Below are 27,130 nucleotides of genomic sequence, written 5' to 3'. Positions count from 1 at the left end.
TAAATCAAAAGGTTGCTACATACCCAAAGAAGCAGGCTTACTCAAGGTTTTACCCGTAAGTGGTGGCTTCGGTCGGGCTGTGTCACTTTGACTGCGGTAGAATTTGGCAGTAACTGCTGTCACTGCCCACCCAGCCCATGTTGCGGCAGCGTTACCGAGCGACGGAGTCGCTGTATGAACATCAGCCTCTGTAATGTGAGGTGAGAATTAAAAAGCAGCAAGAATAGCAGTGCAAGAACAATCAAACATTCAGCAACACATTACTCACCCATGCTTTCGCGTAGACTGGGGTCTTCCGATACTTTTTCCAACTTTCCCAAAAACCCACGTAGTGTTTTGAAGGCAGGATCGCGGACCGATTTCTCAGGGTCTGTTGTGAGTGGGCAAAGTGCTGGTAGTATACGTATAGCAACTTCATTCAACAAGAAGTACTGCTGAGTAGCTGCAAGCGCTAATATTCCTGCTACTCGCGACGGTGGAAATGGATCACGCATAGCTCGAATAAAGGCAGACACAAGTACACGTTGCCGCACCTTTGAAAAATTATGAAAAAATCCGAAACAATCATCAAATACCAACATTACCCAGTATTACTTGAGTTCGTCTTACTTGTGGATGTAGATGGGGTGCGATTTTACCAAGACAAACAGTGGTGTTTGTTCGAATACCGCCCTGGTCGTCTCGCGACTGAAGTCGAGCAAAATGACGCAACACTTCTACATTCAGGTTGTTATAATTAAGTTTAGGCGCTAAATGGATGATTGACTATGAAAAAATGTAATAAATAAAATAGGACCAAATTAGCTATCAATTGTAATTTAATGATAAGATAAACCTTACCTTCACGGTTTGTTCTCTAATAGTCGGATTAGTGTCTAGAAAACCATGTGCAATTTGAGGAAAGATTTGATCATTCACTACATTTGGCTGCAAGTGCGAAATAAACAAATCGAGTTGCTGTAGCAAACGTGAGCGCGTTACACGATCAGTTGAAGCAAATAACTTGACTACACATGGCACTATTCGCTTCTGATATTCGCCTTCGTCTAAAAGCCGTCCCAACTGAAATAAATGTAAAAAAATGTCTTATAAATAAAATTGAACAGTAATTTTGTATTGTATTTGTATGTATTTACAGCGTGATGCAACGCAATAACTATAACGTTGACTAACGCCAGATTTGCCACATAGACAGTTAATAGCTCAGGGTATGATTTTTTGTGCTGCTTTTACTCTATACACCCTCTTCGTCCCCTTTTTTTTTTATCGGTTTCATTATGTTCATATTGTTTAAAATAAAGTTCTAGACCGATTTAGCTCACATTTGCAGAGAAGAAGCCTTATGGTGCTACAGTTAATTGAAAATTTTCCTATAGCCCATAGTAATTCATTTCGAGTTTTTAGCAATTAAGGCTATTAAAACATTTGAAATTACTTAATGAAATTGATACAATATTTTAATTTGTAAAATATGCAATAATGCATTCGTATACATTTATTTAATTTTATTACCATTTCATTACATTATCAAACCATCAATAATTGGGTGCTTCCAGTACACTAATGTACATAAAGGTAAAACATGTAAAAATTTGGTTCGACCGCATGTCCTCAGCGTGGAACAGTGTATTCGAGAAATGTGCCGCAGATTCAACATTGCATCCGATGAATTCAGGTATCATCAGCGTTTTCAAGCATCATACCGCAGTCTTGGCATTGGCTAAGACAGATTCGGGAAAGGGTCCCGCTGTCTTGATATGTCGGTCATCGAATATGTACGATCCAGACTGATCCGGACTGATCCGGACTAATCTGGACTGATCCGGACTGTTCCGAACTAATCCGGACTGTTCCGGACTAATCCGGTTGTGACCTGGAGTTGGATTCATATTTTGCACACCAGAGTGGGAATTGATCCATGACTCCATTCTGAATTATCCATCCTTATTCAATACCAGCGAGACACGATTTTATGTTTTTAGGCTATCCTACAATAACGTCTCCATTGAACCATTAGTCCTGAGACGTTGATTCGGAGCAGTTGGTGTGGAGCCGTTACCGGAGTTGTTAGTCTGCTACGCTCCGAAACGCCCATCACTAGCTGGAATTTATCATTATGCCCAGGTCTATGAAAATGTTGTTTTGTTGCAAGAGAAACATTTGTTTCTTTTGTTTATTTGTTGAAGGAAACTTTTTAGGGCGCGTTTGCTTACAAAAACGGATACAACAAAATTACAACTGACTGTATTTTAGCGTGGATAAGGTGTCCAAATGAATGACCAAAAACCAGTGGTGAAAATGACCAAATCAGATTAAGGGGGTCGTTATACACTTGTAGTATTTTTTTTAAATCCTGAGACGTTATTCACAAAGACAATCCTTATTTCGGCAATATATTTAGATAGTCTATGGTGTATCCACAAATATACATAATATCGGAAAAGGTTAAGGATATGCATAAGAAAAAAAACAAACTGCGGAAACAAGTTCATAAAAATAAATCAAATAAACCTAAAAAACTCAAAAACCAAAACTAATTAAAACATACCGGTTAAAACATCAAAGTTGATAACACAACTTTTTTTTCTAAAAAATGCTTTACAAAAAAACAAGATAAATAAATTATCCAATTTACATTTTTATTTGGAGTGTGAGGTACTAAAAGGATCTAACTTTCACGTATACAGTATGTTCCCGAGATACGCGGTTTATGCGTTCCCGAGGTATCTGCGGAACTCGAATAACCGCGTAAGTCGAATTTCACAGTATCGGCCACATTGCAATTGACTAATCGGTGTTATTTATTTAATTTAGTACTTTTATTCACTTTGACATTTATTTCATACGATTCGTGCAGAAAATATTGTTATTTTCGGCTTTTAAGGGGATTAAATGTAGGGCAAAAATGCAATTTATACTGCATTGGATAATTCTTGAAGCAAATTTTACTGATGCCATTTATCGCCTGATCCCATTATTGATGTAACATGCCATTTATCTGTCAAATTTGGAAAAAAGCGTATCTCCAAATCCGCGTAAGTCGAGAATCGTGTAAGTCGAGAACAGACTGTACGTATAATTCATATCGAAAAATGCTATAGTATGCTTACAAAGGGTAACAATATCTCAGAACCATGTTTATGCCATCACATTATATAGCGACCGTAACTATCTTCAAACTTACTACATGGCGACCGTGACCACAATCTGCAATCGACGGGTAAAAGTTTAAGTAAAAATCAAGTAAAATGTGATACGTATAACGGTAACGTAAAGCGTAAGTGTCGTGTGATGAACCAAAAGTATTGTGACCATAACCGGCATTCGACGGAAAGTAAAAAAAAAAGTGTCAAATGTGCATTTTCTACGGAACATTCATCATCGGAGCTGGCGAAAGTAATCCATAGGTAAAAAAAAACAATAACGATGAAAGAACAGCTACAAACAGGTTCAGTGCAGTGCAGAATGAAAAAAAAAACATTGAGTGCAGTGTAAGTGCAAAATGAGAGTTTAATTGATGAACAAACATTATCCGTACACAGTGTTGTGAGAACCTATCCCAATGTGTAAAAACGTATGAACGCTCTTGCGATCGATTTACCAAGTAGAGTAACGTTGAAATGAGAAACGATGAAAGCTTAAAAATGCTAACTTTTCACAATAACCCACAGTACAGCACAGATTTATAAAATGGGTGACGACGCATCAAATCCTAAAGCTAATGTCAATGGTGATAATGATCTTACCATTATTCAAACACAAAATGTTCACTCAGAGCAGCATGAAACCCATGAGATAAAACTGCATATTGTGCTGATACTTCTTGCTATCATACTCATGCAAAAAGTAATAAAAAACATTTTCAAAATATTGGAAACTTCAGCAAAACGTGATGGAATCAATAACATGCAACTGCCTATATAATATAACTCATTTTGGTAATCTATACGATTCGTGGAGCAAGTGATATGGAACAATTCAGTGCAGTGCGAAACAAGTTGTGGCCAACGTGATTGAAAGGAACAACCGTTCCCAACGTGGAAGACGAAAATACAAGGCGAGCTCACTGCCCAATATGGATTGGCAGGCGAGAATAGACAAGTGTCCCAACCTCGACAAGACATCGAGCGACGAATAATGACATCCCAGAACTTCACTTCTAACATCGAGTATGTACCTAGCACCGATTAAACACCTAGCACCGGTACAAATGCAGCGTAGCACCATCATCAGTAACAGCAGCAATATGTACATGATATGTATTTAAAAAAGGTACCGTAAATTGAAATATTACTAATGGGGCTGTATAAATTGGCAAGAGCAACATAAAAAACAGGTTAGGATAGATGCATGATTGATACAGATAATCCACAAAAATGACAAAAGCAAATTTGAACGTAACTGCGAAAGCAAGCCAAACATTAGAGTTTGCGTTGCATCAGATATGCCCAATCGCAAAGAAACGCAAAAGAATCAAGTTATCCCTATCAATGATAGCATATTAAAATATTATACCCAGCAAACAATTAAAGAAGTAAGAAACAATTATATTTTCGATACTGATTTTTTTTTTTGAAATATAATCCGCCGTTGTTTCTGTTGTAAGTTCGTAGGCTGAAATTTCAGCCTGTCAGCCGTTTGCATTGTATAGCAGTTTTCGGGCAGCTATCTAAGTGTGTATAATAGAAAGGTGGGCTTATCCCAAGGTGTATGAATTTAGAAGGCTGATTTTTATCGCTTCTGCTATGAATAATATTTTAAGAGTGTTTTGAGTATTCGTCAAGTCTAAGGTGTGTGCAAAGTTTCGTTGAAAATGATCCAGCCGTTTCGGAGGTTGCTCGCAACAAACACCGTGACACGAGATTTTTATATGTATATTTAGTTTGTCAAATCTAAAGAAAGCTTGTTTGAACAAAAGTTTTCACAAATTCTGTTAAAAAGTGATATTCAAATTTGGTTTTAAAAAACATGCTATGAGACCACCTGGACTACATACACTTTGATTCTAGATTCTACAGTAGGTGACCGCTAACTGAGAGGTTAAATTTGTGAGAAAAATTCACATTTGCTACGATTTTCTCTTCGTAAGATGCCGGATGTTTCATGTTTTGACATTCATGTGTTTTTCAACTGAGAATCACTCCAGTTACCTAACTTTTAGTTTAAAAAAACTCCAGTAAAACATATCCAGTTAGCGGTCACCTACTGTACCACGTCATCCCTTTGATGCACCTTGGGGTAAATGTAAACAACACTTTGTTTTCGAGCAGGCACTCGAATCTAATTCTAGCTTTGAGGCTAGAATAATCTAGACTGAAAATTGCAGGCTAGTTTTTTGTGTGGTTTTGTATGGAGAGTTTACATGATTTCTGCCTCCAACTGTCAAACTCCATACAAAAAACAGACTAGAATCGTGAAGGCCTCCAATATTGAGCATCAAGTTTAAAGAAAAAGATAAATACAAACACTACAGAACATTTTTTATGACCTATACGTCCAGCACATATTAAAAAAAATTAAACTATATAATCTCAAACAATTTAACGGAATTGAAAAACATTAAAACGCGAATAATGGCACAATTCAATTTGGAAGACGCTTTGGGTCTTATACCCATGTATAATGGCTCAAATGAACAACTTAACTCTTTTATAAGATCGATACAATTGCCAAAAAAATGTTTCCAGCAGACCAGGAATCAATACTAGCTGAATTTATTTATACCAGATTAACAGGAAAGCTGAATCAGGAATAATTTCAAATGTATCAACAGTACCAGAAATTGTGGAAGATATAAGATCAAGATGCGAGAAAAAGATAAACCTAACAAATATAATATCCGATATGAAATTGTTTAAGACAAATGATACAAAAATCCTATGCAATGAGATACAAGAGCTTACTGAAAAATTAAAAATATTATATATACAAAAACATATACCAGCCGATGTTGCAAACGAATTGGCAGTAAGAAAAGGAGTAGAAACTCTTATTGGTAAAATTACAAATACAGACTCAAGAACAGCTCTCATTGTAGGAAAATTTGAAACAATATACGAAGCGACTAGAATAGTAAATGAATGTGAATCTAGGCAGAACATCGCACAGATACATCATTTCCAAGGATCAAATAACTATAACAGAAATAACAACAGGGATTTTCATCATAAAGACACCCTAATTAATTATCAAATTTGTTAACATTTCAATCAATCAATAACAACTCAAACAACATCCAACAACTACAGTTATAGAAAAAATAACAACTTTAGTTTCTATAAACGCCACCATCAGTTAAACAATTGTAGTAGGCAGAGTCAAGTTAACCAAGGATATAATAATCGCGAATACAACTATAACAATAGTGGTTAAAACAGATCCAATAATATCCAATGTTTTTACATCAGAACAGCACAGAACAGAAATTGTGAACAGTACAATAATGATAAACAACTAAATAAGAATCATATTTACCACCAAAATAATGAAGTTATAGTAATACTAATGAAATGAATAACCAAGCTAAAAAATATTATAAAAATATTAACAGCAAAGCAAACTATAATGACAGAAAATATGAAGACAAATCAAAAAGAAGAAATGCATTAAATAATGAAACAATGAATGATATGAAAGGGTCAAGAGACTCTGAAAGAATATTTAAGGAGAATTATAACTTAACAAAATAATGTGAAAATGATACTAAACATGATTATAAACATGAAAACAAACAACATATACAAATGATTACAACAAGTAATGACAATGAGAAAAATATTGTTCAAGAACAAGTAACAGATAATTTACTACTGCTAGATAACACGGGAGGCCTTCACGATAACGTAAAGTCTTTTTAGGCCGTCCACAAGGACAGAGGAGGCGTGGTAGGCCCAAATTGAGGTGGCAAGATGGCGTGGAGGCGTCCGCCATTAAAGCCGGGATAACGGACTGGAAGACGAAGGCGCGAGACCGTGAGCGGTTTCGGACACTCCTGAGGCAGGCCAAGACCGCAAAGCGGTTGTAGCGCCGGATAAGTAAGTAAGTAAGTAAGATAACACGGGAATAAAGGATGAGATTCCTTATAACAAAAATCGTGCAAGCGAGCTAAACCATATAAAGAGAAGAAAACGTAGCATCAAATCAAAAAAGAAGTATATAAATGAACCAAACAATGAATTATATTGCCAGGATAAAAAGGCTAGAAAAATGAATTATTCCCCATTATGTGAAGAAAATGTAAAAGAACCAACAAGAAGTATTGCTTACGAAAAATATCTAAAAGAGCTCCTTGTAAAATTTCATAATTGTATCTCCATGCTTAAAGTAATAACATCTACAAAAGCAGAAAACTCTAGAAACGAGCCTAACAAACGATTTATAAAATCAAAATATTTTATAAGAAACTTAAATATTCCCAATTCTTTATCTCTAGATAATAGATCTATTTATATAAAATATTGGCCACCTTAAGAGATAAGAAACGATTTTATTAGTTAACAAAAAAAAACCATAAAAAATCAGTTTAATTAAATGAAAAGAATAACTTCAAACAATTTCATTATTTACGTTATTCTATTAAAGGGGGAAGGTGTAGCATATCTGCTATACATAACTTATTATAATACACACTATCAGCTATAGACACATTGTAACACACATCGGAAAGCCAAATCACACTATTGCAACACATTCATTATAACACACTCAGCAAATCAGATCATACCATAACAAAGCAACCGGAAGAATTCAGGCCCCACCGTTCATAGAAAAAACAACGGTGGGGTTGTGACACACTTCTTGAAAACACCCGAAAGACGCATAATAAGCAAATCAGGCGTTACTGCAGGCAAACTAGGTGAACCGAGAACGCATAGCAACTTATTGCTAAAAGCGCAGTGTAGGCAATGATCGACGAACGCACTAGTTCTTTGGCTAGAACAGTTGAAACTTTCCAGAACCTTTGTAAAAACACTAAAAGCGCAGCATAGGCACAAATTGACAAACACCCCACACCATTTCAATTTATAAATTTTTACCAATAACAATAACATTTAACTAGGACAAAAACATATTCCAAAACCAAATGTACGAAACCCATAACATATGTTGAGTATAAATAAAACCAATTCCGACCATGGCAAGTCAGATTCGTTCAGACTGTCAAGATAGGACGTTACGCTTCCTAATACTTCGCCTTCCAACCAGTGCTGCAAAATGTCATGAGTATCACGAGTATTTCACCAACAAAAACAATGAACATTTCCGTGGTAGCATGATGCTCATTGCTGATAGTCAATAACAGTGCGTCATGACATGCTAAACACGACATGTGAATTCTTGATTCCAACGCGATACTCTGACTGACAAGCTTAGCTTAATGCCGACGCACGCATTATCATGATTTTTTTCTGGCTGTGAACAGTGCCGCCAAATGCCACTGTTTCAATCATCAACACTCATGACTGAAACGAAGCTCAAATCAGATCACGTACACAACTGAGATGATCAGTGACTATACTCAAACAGTTGGAGAATCAATCACATGCTTGGTGACATTTAGTTTAGCACCCAACTTTTGATCACTCACTTGGTCACGACACTGTTGTCGGCGGTAATCGCGACCTTCTTGGAATATACTTGGCGCGTGGGCTCTAGCAACAAAATGAGCATGCTTTCTCCCTCTATATGTTATGATTATCTGTCGGGTCAAACAGAGCGAGAAAACATGCTCATTTTGTTTCTTGGAACCACTCGCACGCAATGCATATCTCCCGTGTCCATCGCGATGATCACCGACTGCAAATGTCGCGACCAAGTGATTGAACACGAGTTGGTTGCACACAATGTCACCAAGCATGCGATGGTCGCATCAACTGTTTGAGGCTCGCCTCTGATCTTCGCAGTAGAGCTCGTGACGCTGAGATGATTTTGTTTCAGCCAGAATTTGTCATGACTATGTCAGTGACATTTTGCAAAATTGATCACAGCAAAAAAAAAGTCGTGATATAGTGACTGACCAAGCGATGGTCGCAAACATGTCATGAGTATGTATTAGTCACACCAATCGTTCTGAGTATCACCTCTGATTGTCAAAATTGAGTACGTGACGCTGATATGGATTTTGTTTCAGTCAGATTTTTTTATGACATTGATAGTGACATTTTGCAGCACTGCTTCCAACTTATTTCAAGAGTTTAGTTATGTCCCCCTACCCAAGGTAAGGCTTCTAAACTCCAACGTTTCCAGTAAAGGAAACCTCCTACAGGTTTCTATGATCGCCTGGACGATCAAGTGTTGAAAAGTCCACTTCGAACAAAGTGTTATTTCACCTCGGCTCATATCAGTAAAAACTGACCTACCGCGACGTTGATCGATGCACATTATGTACCGTATGTACGCTCATCACATTATATGGCGACCGTAACTATCTTCAAACTTACTACACTAGTTTGCGATCCAGGGTGACTCCTAATCCCTGACCGTATTGCACCGCGGTAGTTGTGTCCCTGATATGCTATAGTTATACCTTATCGGATTAGCTATTGTAAAGAACGACATTGACGTACACTTATCAACAGAAATTAGCAGGTCGTTATTGATACACCAATCAGAGAAAATATCAATCGATTTTTGCAGAGAAAGAGAGTCGGAAGTGTTCCGTACGACACGAAACAGCCTAACATCATCCGCATAAAGCAGACAATCTGTTTCCGTAATGGCCAGTGTGACGTCGTTAATAAAAAGCGAGAACAGCAGTGAACAGAAACTGCTGCCCTGAGGAACGCCAGATGAACTCTCGAAAACGTTAGAGGAAACACCATCGATTTGTACGTAGTAGCTACGTTCAGAGATATAGGACCTGAACCAATTCACCAACGGAGTAGAGAGACCGATCCGGGCGAGCTTAGCATAAGCAATCAGATATAAGCGCCAGTAATGTTGTGTTAAATAGTTCCAATGCTGAGTTAACATCCGGATTACCTTCCAGGAAAGACCAGTCAGTAGATTGCAGCAGTTCATCTAGACGGATAAAGTTAGTTCACCTGTAGTTACGTGTGCCGGACTCACGGTTTGGTGTTGAGGTAGAATGCCAGGAACGAGCTGTATTGCCAGCACCAGTTAAGTGTAGTTCAACAGGAGGATGAGGAACATCAACGGCAACCATGGGGAAAGGTGACACCACCGGTGGGGCACAATACTGTAGGATCTCGTCAGAGACAATTAGAGATCGAGAATATTATTCGATGCATTAGGTATAAAGTTAATCTGAGAAAGCCCATTGCTGTAGATGCAGTCAAGCAAATAACGGCAGTTATCCGTGAATTCTCATAATTGATTCGAAGTGCAGGAACGTTAGAATCATCGGTGTTCCAGGAAAGATTGGGGAAGTTAAAGTCCCCGAATAGGAGAAGCGTATCGGTGGTTGCACAAGCAATATTATCTATGGTGGAGCAGATAGTTTGCATGGTAGTAGTGTTGTTTACTAAATCTGGAGGAATGTACACTACACCCTTGATAAAAGTACGTTTATTACCATAAACTCTCACCCAGAGTTGCTCAACGGTATCCAGTGTAGGACAAAGTATTGTACGTAGGTATGAAGCAACGGCAATGAGATACGCCACCGATTGATTTTATACTATTTTTGCTGCTGCGGTCTGTTCTATACACTGTATAATTATCCGGGAACAATTCCGAGGAATCAATCGTTGAATCCCACCATGTTTCAGTCAGGATAATAACGTCATAGTGGGTTGTACAAACATAGTCAAATACTTGATTGCATTTAGATTTCAATCTTCTTACGTTTTGGTACAGGAACAATAATTCGTCAGTATTATTACGGCAGGCGACCCTTGTAGGATTGACATGATAGCCGTGCGATTGTGTGAGTGTAGTGTCCGTTCTTTGGCGATGGTTTGTTTTGGTTTCACGATCATTAAGTTGCGTGCGCCTTTCGTCAAGCACTGCCTCAGCAGAAAAAATATTGTTTGTTGTAGGAAAAACAATCGTCTGGTAAGTGCAGTTATTATTTACTACCGTTGTTTCAGCGCCGGAGTTCTTCGTTTCTTGAGTCGTGTCAGGATGATTTGTGTGATTGTAAGTGTGCGCGATGTGCGTGGAATGAATACCGGTACATACTAGTGAGTTTACGGTGTTGGTGTTGTGCGTGGAGTGTGTGCCGATAAAATTGTATGATCCAGCAGTGGTGGTGACCGAATATTTAGCACCGTAGGCAAAGTTGTAGGGGTGGAGAGACCCATTGGCGGTTGTATACGAAAATTTGCACTCGGCTGTTGAGTTCAGTAGTCAATGAATTCATGTACCGATAGGCCAAGAGGCCAGGTGTCAGGGAAAAGAGCCTTGTCACGTAGTGATAAAGGCACTAACACTTTAAACGGACGGAATGAGAGTGTAGCCATATTTCTACCCTGGCGAATAAGACAGTATGCTGTAGCATCGTCAATGGATAAAGCTTGTTTGACCATTTGTACAATTTGGTCACTGGTTGTATCGGGAGAGAGCCGGTAAAAATACAGCGCGCATTTTTGCACCGTTGGATGAGCGGGAGCTATTTTGATCGGAAAAGATGCTGTATCTTTTTTTATGCCAGTTATCACAGGTGGTGCATGAGTTTTGCGTTGAATATCGTCAATTCGCTTCGTATTGTTATTTTGGCTATTTTTTTGATTGTTCGTAACACCGAATGTAAACAATGCGTGATTGTCCTTAGTGGCATCGGAAAACAAACGTTTGGATGGATTTACAGGGTTTCTCAAGCCAGCTCAACATCGTAACACTATTTTTCGAACACGTTAAACGATTATCAACATCGTACATACAATTCGAATCCGTAAACTCTTTTCGATTTGGTAACCCTAGGTTTTGAATTCGTAAAGTCCCAACTCGTTTCTGGAAAATGTATAATGGGTGACAAGACAGCCAACATACATTTTCCAGATTCGAGATGGGATTTTACGCGTTCAAAATCTAGTGTTACCAAATCGAAAAGAGTTTACGGATTCGAATTGTATGTACGATGTTGACAATCGTTTTACGTGTTTGAAAAATAGTGTCACGATGTTGAGCTGGCTTGAAAAACCCTGTATGCAACGAATTTTTGCGGAAGGGTGACTGCTACGTGGAGTTTTTAAGTCAAGTTGGCTCATCCGTGCTAAGCCAGTTTTAATTTCGTTAGTCAATGGCTCCATAACGGTCTTGATGCTTTCGGCTACTGTTGTTATTGCCGCCTGGAAGCCAGATTGCATGGCAGCGTCTTTTACGAACTTGGTGCGCGGATTCATAAAGACGTTGTTGCAGCCAATACAGCACCAGTGTAATTGTTTATATTCCGAAATGCGCAGGAACAGATCAGCGGGAACCGAAGTGCAGCGCTGATGAAATGGAGAGTCGCACAGGCAGCAGCTGATAGATGCCTCCGCAATTTCCATAGTGCAGGCGTTGCCAATACGGGTTATTCTACGGGAACGGTGCAGGTTGTCGTTGCAGCAACAAGAGCGATGGCAGTCAGGACGCGCGAACTCAGACGCGATCCGAAATGCGAAATTTGCGCGAGCTTTTGGGTCACAGAGATAAATGCACTATTGCACGATATACGAACGGTGTTCGAAAATACTGTGATTATACAGAAACCGGAAAATAGTGTGATAAACAGCGCGATTTTCAAGAAAATATACTGAGCGATATGCGAAAGCAACTGTTACGTTAAACGTCAAACGTCAAAACTATCGCACCCCAAGGACATATATCTTGACAGCCTACATTTTATTTATTTTTATTTTGAGGTCCCGCTATTTGGGGCTCGAAAAGTAATCTGTAGAGGCTTTTTATTTGTTTGTAAGCGAATTATCTATTGATATACACTTTAAAAACTTAAAATTTGAAATTAAAAAAATAAAAATACAAATCCGCAGATCCCGATATCGTTAACGTTTTCAAGTATCGTTCCGCAGTCTTGCGATTTAGTTCCGCAGATTCATCAAAATGTCCCGCGGGCTTAAGTTCTATCGGAAAACCCAGGAATTGTGTGGGAATTAGATAAAAACGGATTTGGAAGAAACTGACTACACCGAACGCGTTCGAACGTTCCGTTCAGTGTTCGACGGCACACATAAATGTCGTAATGAAACGTGCAAAATCATATTGCTTTCTCGCTCTTTTTCGCACCATGCGAACGGGTCGTCAGAGATCAAAATGTACACTCTTAAAATTTTTTGCCGAATCTCGGTTAATTTTTGCCGAGATCTGCACAACTGAAATCTCGGCAAATATCTCGGTTAAATGTCTGTTGCCGGCATCTCGGTTAATGACATTTTGGTTTGACGTTTACGTTTAACCGAGATTTTCGGTTAGAGCAAATCGAGATTTCGGCTAAATATAAAAACATTTTACTTTTATTTTAGTGGTTTTATTTGCGTATCAAGTGGGTTTATTAAGGTAACATAGCAGTCTGAGCCCATGATGATGGCCAGTATACACCTTCTGCAGCATGATATCACCATCGTGTCCCTTACTGTAGCAGGACGGCAGGAAGTCACCCTATTCTTATGAGAGTTCTGGTGTGATGGGTAGCGTAGGGACAGGCGCCGATTCAACCGCCGGAGCGCGGGCACAGCGTTTGGATGTGGTACAGGTACAGGAAAATGAGCCGGGCACTGGTACAGGCACGGTTCTGTAAAGCGGGCAGAGTGAAACGAGTTTAAGTGAACCCTGTTTAGATTTCACGTGACGAGTGTTGATACTTACTTCGTGTAGGTGACTGGAAATGAATCCTAGAAGCCTGAACGGATTAGCTTCCACATCTGAGCCTTGAATAGGGACTGCTCCGAGCGATGCTGTGAAGAGCACCGGCTACGTGCGCTGATGGAGTTTCCTAGCCCCAACCCCGCTCCATACCCGTGCTCGATCGCACGCTACTTATGCTCGATTTTTCACGCTGAGAGACTCATTTAAATTTATTTTTTTACACTTTAAATTTTACATCACAACATCACTCCGAAAGGTTTTCGTTTCATTAGCACGAGATTAACAGAATGGCGAATGACAGATAGAATACCGAGCCTCGGTTAATCCAAATAGTAAAGCTGAAATCTCGGTTATTTTGACCGATGAGCTCGATGACAGCTGTATTAACGTATGTTCTCGGCATGTGGTGTTGCCGAGTTTCGGTTCAAATATTTATTGAACTGATATTTCAGTTTTAAATGGTACTGATTTTCAGCTACTGGGATTTTTTAACTGACATATCAGCAAGAATCGAAAGAGCCGACTGATTTCAGCAGTTTTTGTAACCGAGGTCGTGAAATATTTTTAAGTATGTACCCTGTTGGTGTTGAAATCGTACCCATTCAACTCAATTCCTCGAACGCCGTCGAATTTGTCCAGCAGTGTTCGATACGTGTGCTGTTGGTGTGGAAATCTCATCTATACGACTAAATTCATCGAACGCGTTCGAACTGGCTCATTTGTGTTCGATCTGTGTTCTGTTGGTGTGTAAATCGTACCTACACAATAGAATTCATCGAACGCGTTCGATCTGATTCGTTAGTGTTCGATCTGTGTTCTGTTGGTGTGTAAATCGAGCGTTCTTTGTGAATGAAAAACCCATGCCTAGTTCGTTTTATGCTAAATCTGTCACAGAGTGCCTCTGCAGTATATTCTCTCTCTTTTATCTCACTGCTGTTCGTCCTTCCGGTGCAAGGTGAGAAGAAACATAAGGCGAAGATGTAGCGCTCAGCGTGTTAACGAGAAAACCAGCTAGAGAGAGGTAGCTATATCATGATCGACAAGTGAACAATACAATTGTTAAATCTGCATCCACACGATAAGTGACAAAGAGCCCAGCTGAATAAATTTACAATTGACACCTCTTAAGTATATAGCTCCATACATTTGAACATATTGCTATCAAATATGATATTCGTCTACACACGGCTTAATAGGATGGTCGTTATGGATGGTCAAAACAAAATCCGTGAGTCGGGTCAGATCAGGTGGTGTAACGGTCATACTGTCTAGTTTTGGTATATATAATCATGTATGTGTAAGATCGAAAAAGTATGTCCACTATCTGGGGAGAACAGATTGATGACCCGAAAAATGATTCTTGCCCACATGCTCACTTGGCCATTCAATCATTCACCTCTATTTCCCTCAGCAAAGTGGTGAACCGGATCATTCAAAAACTGATCCTGGTTTGACTGGTTTGTCCGATCCCGTGGTAATGTCCTCAACACACAAGACTCAATTACATGCCCATCCTGGTGTATTATGTCTGCTGTACATCTTTATATAATCGTAGAACCATGTGGAAACTATCACATTTTACAGTTTAAATAGTTAAAACTTTGAAAAATCTGGTTAGAACAGCAGAATAGTCAAATCCCATTTGAAACATAACTGATCAATGCAGCAAATGGAAACAATCAACCTAACTGTAACTTATCGTATGGAATAATTATCATTGTTCTAAATAAACATACATTTTTAGAACGGCCCAGTACTTCATCGGTAAGCGTAGGGCAATAAAATGTCTCAGCGTAGGTCCGTACAGCGCGAGAAGATCAAATAAGAAACAGACTGCATGATGTAACATGCATATGCGTAGCAATAATTGATTCCTGTAGCATAACAACGAAAGACGCACAGGTTATAACATTTCAAGTGTGTTTAGAAACGTTCTAGAAACGCGTAAGATTTAAAGACAAACATAAAATGGCAAAACATAATTGTATCCTTAGAAAACCATAAAAAAAACCCGAGAACAGACCAACGGTAAGAAATACAAAATAGGCATAGCATACACGCATACATCATATACGAATGCATCACACCTACACATCGACACAAAATGTACGTACACAACCAACTTCTTCTTCTTCTTTTTGGCTCAACAACCGTTGTCGGTCAAGGCCTGCCTGTACCACTAATTGTGGGCAAGCCCCCTTTTATTGATTCCCCCATAGCAGGATAGTCAGTCCTACGTATGGCGGCACGGTCCATTTGGGGCTTGAACCCATGGCGGACATGTTGTTCAGTCGTACGAGTTGACGACTGTACTATGAGACCGGCACAACCAACACACACAAATAATTCCAAAATATAAACCAAGGTTTTTGTGAAATAAAGATAGATTGGTATAGACAGTAAGTTGCACGTGTCTTTGTTCATGAGCTGAGAGTATCCCCCTACCAAAGGTAATGCCTCTTAGCTCGAACGATTTCAGTAAGAGAAATTTATTAGAAATTTCCATGATCCCTAGACCAGACTGTGTCAAACTCATTTCATCAGAGGGCCGCAACTACAGATTATCAGTGATTCGCAGGCCGCATCACTGTTCGATCTGTGTTCTGTTGGTGTGTAAATCGTACCTACACAATAGAATTCATCGAACGCGTTCGATCTGATTCGTTAGTGTTCGATCTGTGTTCTGTTGGTGTGTAAATCGAGCGTTCTTTGTGAATGAAAAACCCATGCCTAGTTCGTTTTATGCTAAATCTGTCACAGAGTGCCTCTGCAGTATATTCTCTCTCTTTTATCTCACTGCTGTTCGTCCTTCCGGTGCAAGGTGAGAAGAAACATAAGGCGAAGATGTAGCGCTCAGCGTGTTAACGAGAAAACCAGCTAGAGAGAGGTAGCTATATCATGATCGACAAGTGAACAATACAATTGTTAAATCTGCATCCACACGATAAGTGACAAAGAGCCCAGCTGAATAAATTTACAATTGACACCTCTTAAGTATATAGCTCCATACATTTGAACATATTGCTATCAAATATGATATTCGTCTACACACGGCTTAATAGGATGGTCGTTATGGATGGTCAAAACAAAATCCGTGAGTCGGGTCAGATCAGGTGGTGTAACCGGTCATACTGTCTAGTTTTGGTATATATAATCATGTATGTGTAAGATCGAAAAAGTATGTCCACTATCTGGGGAGAACAGATTGATGACCCGAAAATGATTCTTGCCCACATGCTCACTTGGCCATTCAATCATTCACCTCTATTTCCCTCAGCAAAGTGGTGAACCGGATCATTCAAAAACTGATCCTGGTTTGACTGGTTTGTCCGATCCCGTGGTAATGTCCTCAACACACAAGACTCAATTACATGCCCATCCTGGTGTATTATGTCTGCTGTACATCTTTATATAATCGTAGAACCATGTGGAAACTATCACATTTTACAGTTTAAATAGTTAAAACTTTGAAAAATCTGGTTAGAACAGCAGAATAGTCAAATCCCATTTGAAACATAACTGATCAATGCAGCAAATGGAAACAATCAACCTAACTGTAACTTATCGTATGGAATAATTATCATTGTTCTAAATAAACATACATTTTTAGAACGGCCCAGTACTTCATCGGTAAGCGTAGGGCAATAAAATGTCTCAGCGTAGGTCCGTACAGCGCGAGAAGATCAAATAAGAAACAGACTGCATGATGTAACATGCATATGCGTAGCAATAATTGATTCCTGTAGCATAACAACGAAAGACGCACAGGTTATAACATTTCAAGTGTGTTTAGAAACGTTCTAGAAACGCGTAAGATTTAAAGACAAACATAAAATGGCAAAACATAATTGTATCCTTAGAAAACCATAAAAAAAACCCGAGAACAGACCAACGGTAAGAAATACAAAATAGGCATAGCATACACGCATACATCATATACGAATGCATCACACCTACACATCGACACAAAATGTACGTACACAACCAACTTCTTCTTCTTCTTTTTGGCTCAACAACCGTTGTCGGTCAAGGCCTGCCTGTACCACTAATTGTGGGCAAGCCCCCTTTTATTGATTCCCCCATAGCAGGATAGTCAGTCCTACGTATGGCGGCACGGTCCATTTGGGGCTTGAACCCATGGCGGACATGTTGTTCAGTCGTACGAGTTGACGACTGTACTATGAGACCGGCACAACCAACACACACAAATAATTCCAAAATATAAACCAAGGTTTTTGTGAAATAAAGATAGATTGGTATAGACAGTAAGTTGCACGTGTCTTTGTTCATGAGCTGAGAGTATCCCCCTACCAAAGGTAATGCCTCTTAGCTCGAACGATTTCAGTAAGAGAAATTTATTAGAAATTTCCATGATCCCCTAGACCAGACTGTGTCAAACTCATTTCATCAGAGGGCCGCAACTACAGATTATCAGTGATTCGCAGGCCGCAAAGTTGAGAATAAAAAATATACCTCAATATTTATATAAAATACTGTAAAATCATTATTGTTAAACAAATTGACTTTTTGTACTCCTCGCTTCAAATCTGGAATCGTTTCTTATTTAAAAATTTGCAATATTAGTTTTTAAGGTGCTCTTTTTTTAAATGTTTAATATACTTTTAAAGTCACATGCAATCTATTTTATCCTTATTATTGAAATAGGATTTTTTTTATTTGCGCGTTCTCAGACGGCAGTTCTGTTAGAAAATATCGCTCAACCCCACTTTTTCACCGAGGTAGGGGAAATCTAGCTGCCTGTTGCGAGTTTTTTTTATAAGCAATCCGAGCTATCCATCGCTGGATGAATAACAAAAATATTTGCCTGCAATTTTTTGCCAGTTCTAGAGAAAAATTGTAATAAATCGTGTTTAAACATTAGTTTTTGCTAATTTCCAAGTCCCAAATGTTCTGGTGGTATATTCATTTCTCATAACAAGAACCCGTTGTTTATGAATAATTTGGTTACATTACGATAATTTTATCCGACGCAGATTCGTGGTCTCGGTTGTTCTGTACGTACGTGTAGAATAAGTTTGTTAGACGATATGGGAACATTAATGTTAATTTAGAAAAATATAGCGACACAATGATTGTTCTTCTCTGGAAAATTGAATACACTTCGACAAATAGTAAGAAGAGATTTTTGGTTTGCAGTGCTTTTCTGAAATATTCTCGCGGGCCGCATTCATTGTCCACATGGGCCGCATGCGGCCCGCGGGCCGCCAGTTTGACATACCTTGCCTAGACGATCAGAAGTATAAAGTGAGAACATTAACAGTAAATATTTTTATACTACACTGGGTTTAAGCCAGACATGGCACAGTGGGCATCGGCCATACATGAAAATCAATTCCTCGTGCTATTGCAATTTTTCGTTGTTCTATATATACTCGTACTATACAGGGCAGTCGAATACTAAAATCGTCAAGACAGCGAATAAAAAATAATAATTATCATTATTATTATAAATAATAATAATTAATGAATTTTTAAAGTACTACGCGCCTAAAAAGGTTGTGTTTTTCATGGATGGTTTTGAAAAGAGCTGATTCCTATCTTACGACCTTTTATAAACTGTTTTTCCTCTGTTCAGCTTTGTTTTTTAAGCCTGTTTGTTTCAAATTCCCGTTTATGACAGGTAGTTGGATACTTGTGGTGTATGGCTCCTACAACAACACATGTCAAAATGAGCTATTTGTCAAAATGTGTTCACGCTATTTTCAAGAAAAAGTTTATTTTGGCTGGCCAAAATGAAATTAGTAGAATCAGGAGTGTGCCAAATATGCCAAACAAAAAACACAGGGCGACATATGGTTTTTAACTGCAAAAAATACGAAACAAATAGAGTAGACATAACATTTGACAGATTAAAAAAAAATTAAAAAAAGATGGAAAAAAATTAGGATATGAAATTTAAAAAAAACAAATTCATGAAGGAAAATCAAATAGAAATTAAAAAAAATACAAACAAAATAGTATAGAAAGACAAAAATGAATTCAAAACAAATATAACAAAATAAAAAAAAACCAAATGACAACTGTCAGGTTAAAATAAAGAGTGGGTAAAACTCTGAATACATTTGAAACGTCAAATGTAGGGGAATACATCCTCACTTGTCGAAGAAGAAGAAGAAGAAGAAGAAGAAGAAGAAGAAGAAGAAGAAGAAAAGTTAATAATTGTCGGGGTCGCGGATGGTCGCAGCTAATATTAACGACAAAACGTAGGAAAAATGTAGATCTTACTTATGATATACGACTCACGAGTGAAATCGAGTCGAATCATAAAAAAATCACTCTCCAAAATGAAAATATCCAAAAATTCAACCAAATTCCAATTCATGTTTGATTTTCAAATCATTTATGAACATTAACAACAAGTTTTTGCAAAATATTCAGACTAAACATCAAAGAATGAAAAAAAAACCTTTCCAGCGACATATTCATTATCAAAATCTAACCATCTAAACTAACCATTACTGTTACTTGGCAAAAACAAGACGAAAGCCAAAGAGTAAAGATTAAAGTTAATCATAATTCATTTTGCCTTCGGTATTCATAATTTAAAATAGTGCATTATTGAATTGATATGTTTCATAGTTTCTTTAATTATTTTCATGTGCCTGGCATGTGCTCAAAGCTTGAATGGATCGACTGTTGAATGGAAGACTGTTTATCCTGGTAAATGGGTAAACCAATGAATTAACCAGTATCTTGAAGAATATTATGGCTAGGAGTGATATGGCAAAACTTAACTACCTAAGGTTATTACGCCAGATAGGAAGAAACGGAGATTTGGGATAAAATCCTTAGCATAGTTTTTGTACTATACTAATAAATAATGTTTTTAAAGTTTGGTGAATAGTTAAGAAATAAAAAAGTTATGAAAAGAAATGTAAAAATAACCCAAAAATCATGCGCCAAAATAATAGGACCAGTTTAGATTTTTTTAAAAATAATTATCATTTATTATTATTAAATAACAATTTTGATGTTATTGAGTTGTCGGATAACTTAACTTAAATTAGTGAATTATTGCGTGTACATTTTTATGTAGAAACGCTTAGCGCAGTGGCAATTCGCTGTATCTTTAATTAACATGCTCTAATTTACTAATGAGAGAATATTACGGCACTCGCTTGAGGGTTTTGAGCTCCCTTTGCACTGAGAGACGAAATAGTGGTGAGTACACAACAACAATATTTAGATATCAAACGTTTGTCCGCTGCTGGTTACTCCCAGCGAAAAATCGCGGAAATACTTGGCCGATCCAAAACATTCGTGTATAACGCGCTGCATAGCACGGGCACGAAGATACCAACGGGTCGGCTACGCAAGACATCCGCTAGGGATGATGCTCGGATGACGCGATTGTGCAAGGCCGATCCTTTCAAGTCGGCCAGGGCAATTAGGGATGAGCTGCAACTGTCCGTAAGTGATCGGACAGTGCAGCGTCGCCTATTTGAAAACAACCTGGTCGGCCGGAATCCCCGCAAAGTTCCGTTGCTTCGACGGTGCCACGTTCAAACCCGGTTGCAGTTTGCTCGAGAGCACTACGACTGGGCAGGTGAAAACCTGAACAAGTGGCGAAATGTACTGTGGTCGGACGAGTCCAATGTGAACTTGGTAGGTTCGGATGGGAAAAGCTTTGTGCTTCGCCCAAAGAATACCGCCTACCGGCCACAGTACACTTTAAAAACCGTGAAGCACGGCGGAGGCAACGTAACGATTTGGGCATGTTTCTCTTGGTACGGTGTCGGTCCTATCTTTTGGATAAAAGATATCATGGACCAAAACCGATACTTAAACATCATCCAAACTGTCATGCTGCCTCATGCAGAGTGGGAGATGCCATTGAAATGGCAATTCATGCATCACAAAGATCCAAAACATACCGCAAAAGCGGTTAAAAAATGGTTTGTTGATCAAAAAATTGACGTCATGAATTGGTCTGCACAATCGCCTGACCTGAATCCGTTCGAGAACCTGTGGAAGATTGTTAAAGCTAAGCTTCCACCGGCAGGTTCTCGAACTAAAGAGAAACTGTGGCAGCATATAGAGAATGCTTGGTACAGCATTCCGCCATCGACTTGCAAAGATTTGGTGGAATCCATGCCTAAAAGGATGCGAGCTGTCATCCGGAACAATGGGCATGCTACCAAATATTAAATGCTGCCAAGTTAGCCCAGGATAAGGCTGTTTTGTTATTTTCTTTTGTTTTTCAAATGTACGGGCTGGCCACATTGCGAATTAAAAGCCGGAGCTGTTATTTAATAATGATAAATGGTTAAAATATTAAAATTTTCTATACTGGTCCTATTATTCGTGCGTAGTCTGGAGCCCAACTACCGCTTCTTCAATTGCTCGACTTGAGGCGATTCAACGTAAGCTCACGAGATATGCCCTACGACTACTTCCCTGGCAGGATCGCAATAATCTTCCTCCGTATGCTGCGCGGTGCCGTCTTCTAGGCCTTGAACCTCTTTCGGTTAGAAGACGCAATGCACAGTGCTCTTTCATCGCTGGACTGCTAAATGGCTCTATCGACTCATCGCCTTTGTTGCATCGAGTCGATATCTATGCACCATCCCGAACACTTAGGTCTAGAGAAACTCTACGGCTCGCTCAACCCCGTTCCAGTGCTGGTCGGTCTGACCCTATGTTCCGCATGTCGGCTGTCTTCAACACTGTCTCGGATTGCTTCGACTTCGACATCTCAACTCAGTGGAACGTCTCCGGCTTTTGCCGTGGCCGCAGTGAATTGCGATGTAAATCTTATTTTTGCTATGTATTTTTTTTCTCAATCGAACTGTTACATCTTAATTAGGCCATACGGCTCGTTGAAGATTAAATAAATAATAATAATTATTATTATTTTGGCGCATGATTTTTGGGTTTTTAAACATTTCTTATCATAACTTTTTTGTCTGTTATCTTATCAACAAACTTTAAAAGCAGACTTTAAGCCAACATCCGGAAAGTGCTTTCATGCAAATTTGGTAAATATCGATTCACTTTAGGTAATGAAATATGATAAGTGAATAATAAATTGATAAGTGGTCGTATTGATTTGTCCGACACTGTATATACTTGATTAATAAGGATTTTTGATTGGATGCAATTGATTCAGAAATTGGGTTACTTCTATTTTGTGTAGTGATTTAAAACTTTTGAAAAAAAATGCTAATTATTTTTCATTTGACAATTGATAGAGAAAATTGTACAGATTTGACATATGAAGTGTCAAAAATGAAAAATTTGCTTAACTCGAATTCGCGTTACTCGAGTGTCGCGTAACTTGGGGAAAGACTGTAGTGAAATAGTAAAACGAAAGAAGACTGTACTTAAACTGCCATACTTCGACACATTACCTTAAACATTGGAGCTAAAACAGCAGAACCAGCATCGCCGTACTCGTAGGCTGTTATAAGTTGCGGAAGAATTTTGTACCTATGAAAAAATATGAGCTTAATTTTGGCAAAGCTAGGAGCGAAAATATGAAAATACTCACCTACAGACATTGTCAGGAAAATTATCTATTTGCGCAGTGAGGGAGCTAAAAAAACGCATCTTCTCAATCTTATCTTTGATTTGAATTTCTTCCAGAAAAAGTAAGGAATCAACTAAGTCATTTTTGAAGAATCCGCCAGGTTTGCGACATTTGGTGATAACATCAGCGGGATTTGGTCGATTAGCGGGTGTGGCACCAACAAGCTCACAATACAATGGAGCTAACGATTTTGGGATCTACAGAGAGGGAAATACCTCAATAAAAATCACAACTATTGGTATAGTAGAAAATGAGCATGAAGTTAGTTGCATTACCCTTTCGATATTTTTAAGGTGTCCTCGTGTTTTCAAAGGTTCATTGAAGGATTCCCACACCAGACAGCCAAGACCCCACATGTCACTCGAACATTTTGTAGCCGTTCTTAATTTGCTAGCGTCATTCTTTTCCGGTGGATCATAAATTTCCAAAGAAGGTGGTATTTTTATCGGTGGGACAACAGGTAACTCAGCCGAGGATACGTATTCCAGTCCACCCAATTTCCATTCGCCTGATGTATTGATAAATACCGACCATATCGATACATTGTTGTGTCTCAGGTTGCCATCATTATTTAGAAATGATAATGCACGCTAGAATCAGCAAATAGATAAAAGAATACGTACGTTGACTCATGAAGACTCTAGAAGAGTGAACATTTTATATAGTAAATAAATTTATAGTGTACATGCCCGTACAGAACACTGTGGATTTCAGCCAAAAACCCCCGGAGTTTTATAATAAATACTGACAAATATTTGATTTTATTTTTAGACCAGTGATGTCGAACTCGTTTTGGGTCGCGGGCCGGATTTGAGTTAAAAATATTCCCACGGGTCGTAGTTGAACGGTTTGGTAGGGGATGGGGGTGGGTTTAATTTAATGGTGAATAAAATTGTACTTTTTATTCTAAAATATATCATTCAGAATTTTAAACTTTTCGTCCATTTTTGGCCAAGTTGGCAACCGGATACCCGGGTATTTTTTTCAACTTCGAACTGCAATAAACTTTTGATTCATTGCTTTTATTGACCTGAAATTTTCCGTAGCCTCCAAACTTTTAATTTATGATTTTTTGGTGCATAAGTTGTAATTTTAAACAGCCTGTAAGTATTTTATTTTTATTTTTTTTTTTAACTTTACCACGTAAGTTGGCAACCAGCATACCCGGGTATTCCATACATTTTGTATGGAGAATGACGTTTCTCTTCTTCCTCTTTTCGTATTGTGCTTATTTTTTAATCAAATTCAGGCGATTCCAAATTTCAATTTGACCGTTATTTTTATAATAAAATGAAAAAACTTAATGAATAAATGAAGTAGAAGAGAATATATGGTCGGCATTACTTGCTTCCAGCATTAAAATATAGAAAGCATAGTTTACCTATGAAAATCGTTAGTTTTTTGCATCAAAACGTGTGGAATACCCGGGTATGCCGGTTGCCAACTTACGTGTGTAAATCTGGTTGCCAACTCTACGGTTAAGGAAAAGAGACTTCCCAATTGACATTTTCGAGCAAAAATAATAGGGATTTTGAGCAAATTCCCTTAAACTTCCCTTAAACTGCACCAGTTTAAGGGAATTTAGAAAAAGTCCTTTAAAATGAACTGTGATGCGGCTTTTTCGTGTGTTTCTTCTAGATTCGCTCCGAAATGATGTTTTCTATAGTTATAGTTGGTCATGTAGCCATTTTATACATAAATAATATCAATTTTTTATAAAATAACGTCACACAAAATTTGATTTTGTTTTTAGTACTCGAAACTCTTGAAATTGTGAATTTGAGTATGATCAAGTGTGTTGAAAGCGCCAAGATTTGGTGTGTTCGTAAATTAGAAGTTCCTCTATCGATGAACGATGCCGTCGAGCTCATTTTACATCCGTAGCTTTGATTTTTTATGAAAAACAAAAGCAAATTTTGTGTGACGTTATTCTATAAAAATGGGTATTATTTATGAATAAAATGGATACATGATTAACTATAACGATAGGAAACATTATTTCCGAGCGAATCTAGAAGAAAGCAACGAAAAAGCCGCATCACAGTTCATTTTAAAGGACTTTTTCTAAATTCCCTTAAACTGGTGCAGTTTAAGGGAAGTTTAAGTCTCCAGTTTATGGGAATTTACTCGAATTACCGTTTTTTCGTGGTCGAAAATGTTAATTCTCAATTGACAATTCGAGCACGAATAATCGGCAATGCGACCAAATTCCCGGCGACCTCATACAATTCACGCCCTTTAGAAGTGCTTGATTTTTCGATATTTTTAAAGATATCGGACAGAATTTTGTAGAAGCCTAGCTAAAGGGTACCTTCATCAATGAAGTGAAGAAAGTGGTATTCCGATACATGGTTTCCGAGTTTTTTTTCCGAAAAGCTCAAAATCAGAAAATGGGTGAAAATATAGGACAATATCAGTCCGGCTTTGGGGAGCCGCCAGCAAACATGAACTTAAGCACATGCTACATGCCATCTTCGCGAATACCTTCCATAAAAGAGCCACTATGAATAACTTATATCACACTTCGTTAATCTAACTATTGAGACTGAATGTTGAAATTTTCTTCCTCATTGGATAAAAAGTAGTGCACCCATTTTTCCTGCCTCGTAATCTACAATCTACTTCAGTTTCATTCATATACCTGTCAAAGTTCTGCGTGGGCCGTCTTGAAAGGCTTCGCGGACCACATGTGACCCGCGGGCAATATGTTTGACATCTCTGAATTAGACTATTACACGAGGCGAGTTAAGTTTTATTATTATTCTGGAAAAGCGGCTCGGTCGTACTGCTATCATACAGGGCAAATGTAAAGGAAATATTTTTTGAAACAACATCAACGAATAGTTTGAGGCTGATTTGGTTAATTTATAAACTTTATATGTCATGTTCATTCGCCTTTAAAGCTACTCGTTATCCATTCATATATTTCATTAATGATGAACAAACAAACAACACTATAGATTCTATGTCAAAAAATGAGAAGGGATGCTTGCTTGCTAAATAATACTTTACCGTGATTTGAAATATACCCCAGGCCAAATACAAATCGCGCTGAGGTCCTTGAGCAGCTAGATTGCCGATATGTGTTCCAAGCGGCTCGACCGGTTCTGTTGCCACGTATAAGACTTTATCGGATTCCAGACTGTCCAGAAATTGCAGTATGCTGGGATGGCGGAGCGTTTTGAGTCGCTTAAGTGCGGCCCTAGCTAATTCCAGCTTAATATCCGAACCATTTTTGATATCGTAGGTAAAGACCGACACCTCATCGTTTGAACCTTTTCGTTTGCCACGGAACAGACTCCAAATACTCTTGGTGTTGAACTGTTGCACTGGATCACCAATTTCATAAGGGAAGTCTTTAGACGAATCGCGTGAGAAAAAAGACCACATTACGTTCACACACACTAAACTGCACACAACTGAATCAACTTTACAGAATCGCTAAACGGTATTTCTATTAACTGTTCTGGATGAAACGATACAGGTTTAAGATGACTAACTATTTTATTGAAGATCTTACACTAGATTAAATAATACTCTGACCACTGCACTGCAGAAGAGAATACACCTAAAGTAAATCCCAGTACTTAAATGGATAACTTAGATTATCCGAACTGAGTTCATTGAAGTTGTGTTAGTAGTTTTCGCGTTTTACCCCTTTTTATTACGATAATTTTGAGCTCCACGCCATTAGACCAAAGTCAATATACGAAACAGATTGTGTCGCACATGAATTGACAAGAGAATGAAAGTATAATATGTTAGCCATTTGACATTTACCTCATTTAGTTTTATGTTTACAATTCAAGAAAG

At 38.3% G+C, this 27,130-nt stretch overlaps 2 protein-coding genes across 6 annotated transcripts in view; one reads left to right on the top strand and one right to left on the bottom strand.

The window, feature by feature from the left end:
• On the bottom strand, window positions 1-27,067 carry LOC121588323 (N-terminal kinase-like protein). 5 transcript variants are annotated; one of them, XM_041906112.1, is made up of 9 exons: window positions 26,973-27,067; window positions 26,330-26,867; window positions 23,593-23,907; window positions 23,279-23,514; window positions 23,139-23,217; window positions 841-1,062; window positions 610-765; window positions 269-533; window positions 1-188 (listed from the first exon to the last, which is right to left on the bottom strand). In XM_041906112.1, exons 2-9 carry the CDS (start codon window positions 26,705-26,707, stop codon window positions 16-18), a joined length of 1,824 nt encoding a protein of 607 aa, XP_041762046.1. In that variant the 5' UTR covers window positions 26,708-26,867; window positions 26,973-27,067; the 3' UTR covers window positions 1-15. The 5 variants fall into 5 exon arrangements, with proteins under 5 accessions (XP_041762046.1, XP_041762054.1, XP_041762063.1 ...); XM_041906120.1 differs by having other exon boundaries at window positions 26,330-26,783; XM_041906129.1 differs by having other exon boundaries at window positions 26,330-26,778.
• LOC121591173 overlaps window positions 1-27,130 on the top strand; it is a 164,591-nt gene that overhangs the window by 48,141 nt on the left and 89,320 nt on the right.

The sequence above is a fragment of the Anopheles merus genome, chromosome X, assembly GCF_017562075.2.
Source record: "Anopheles merus strain MAF chromosome X, AmerM5.1, whole genome shotgun sequence".
NCBI classification, from domain to species: Eukaryota; Metazoa; Arthropoda; class Insecta; order Diptera; family Culicidae; genus Anopheles; species Anopheles merus.
This window is presented reverse-complemented; position numbering and strand designations above follow the sequence as displayed.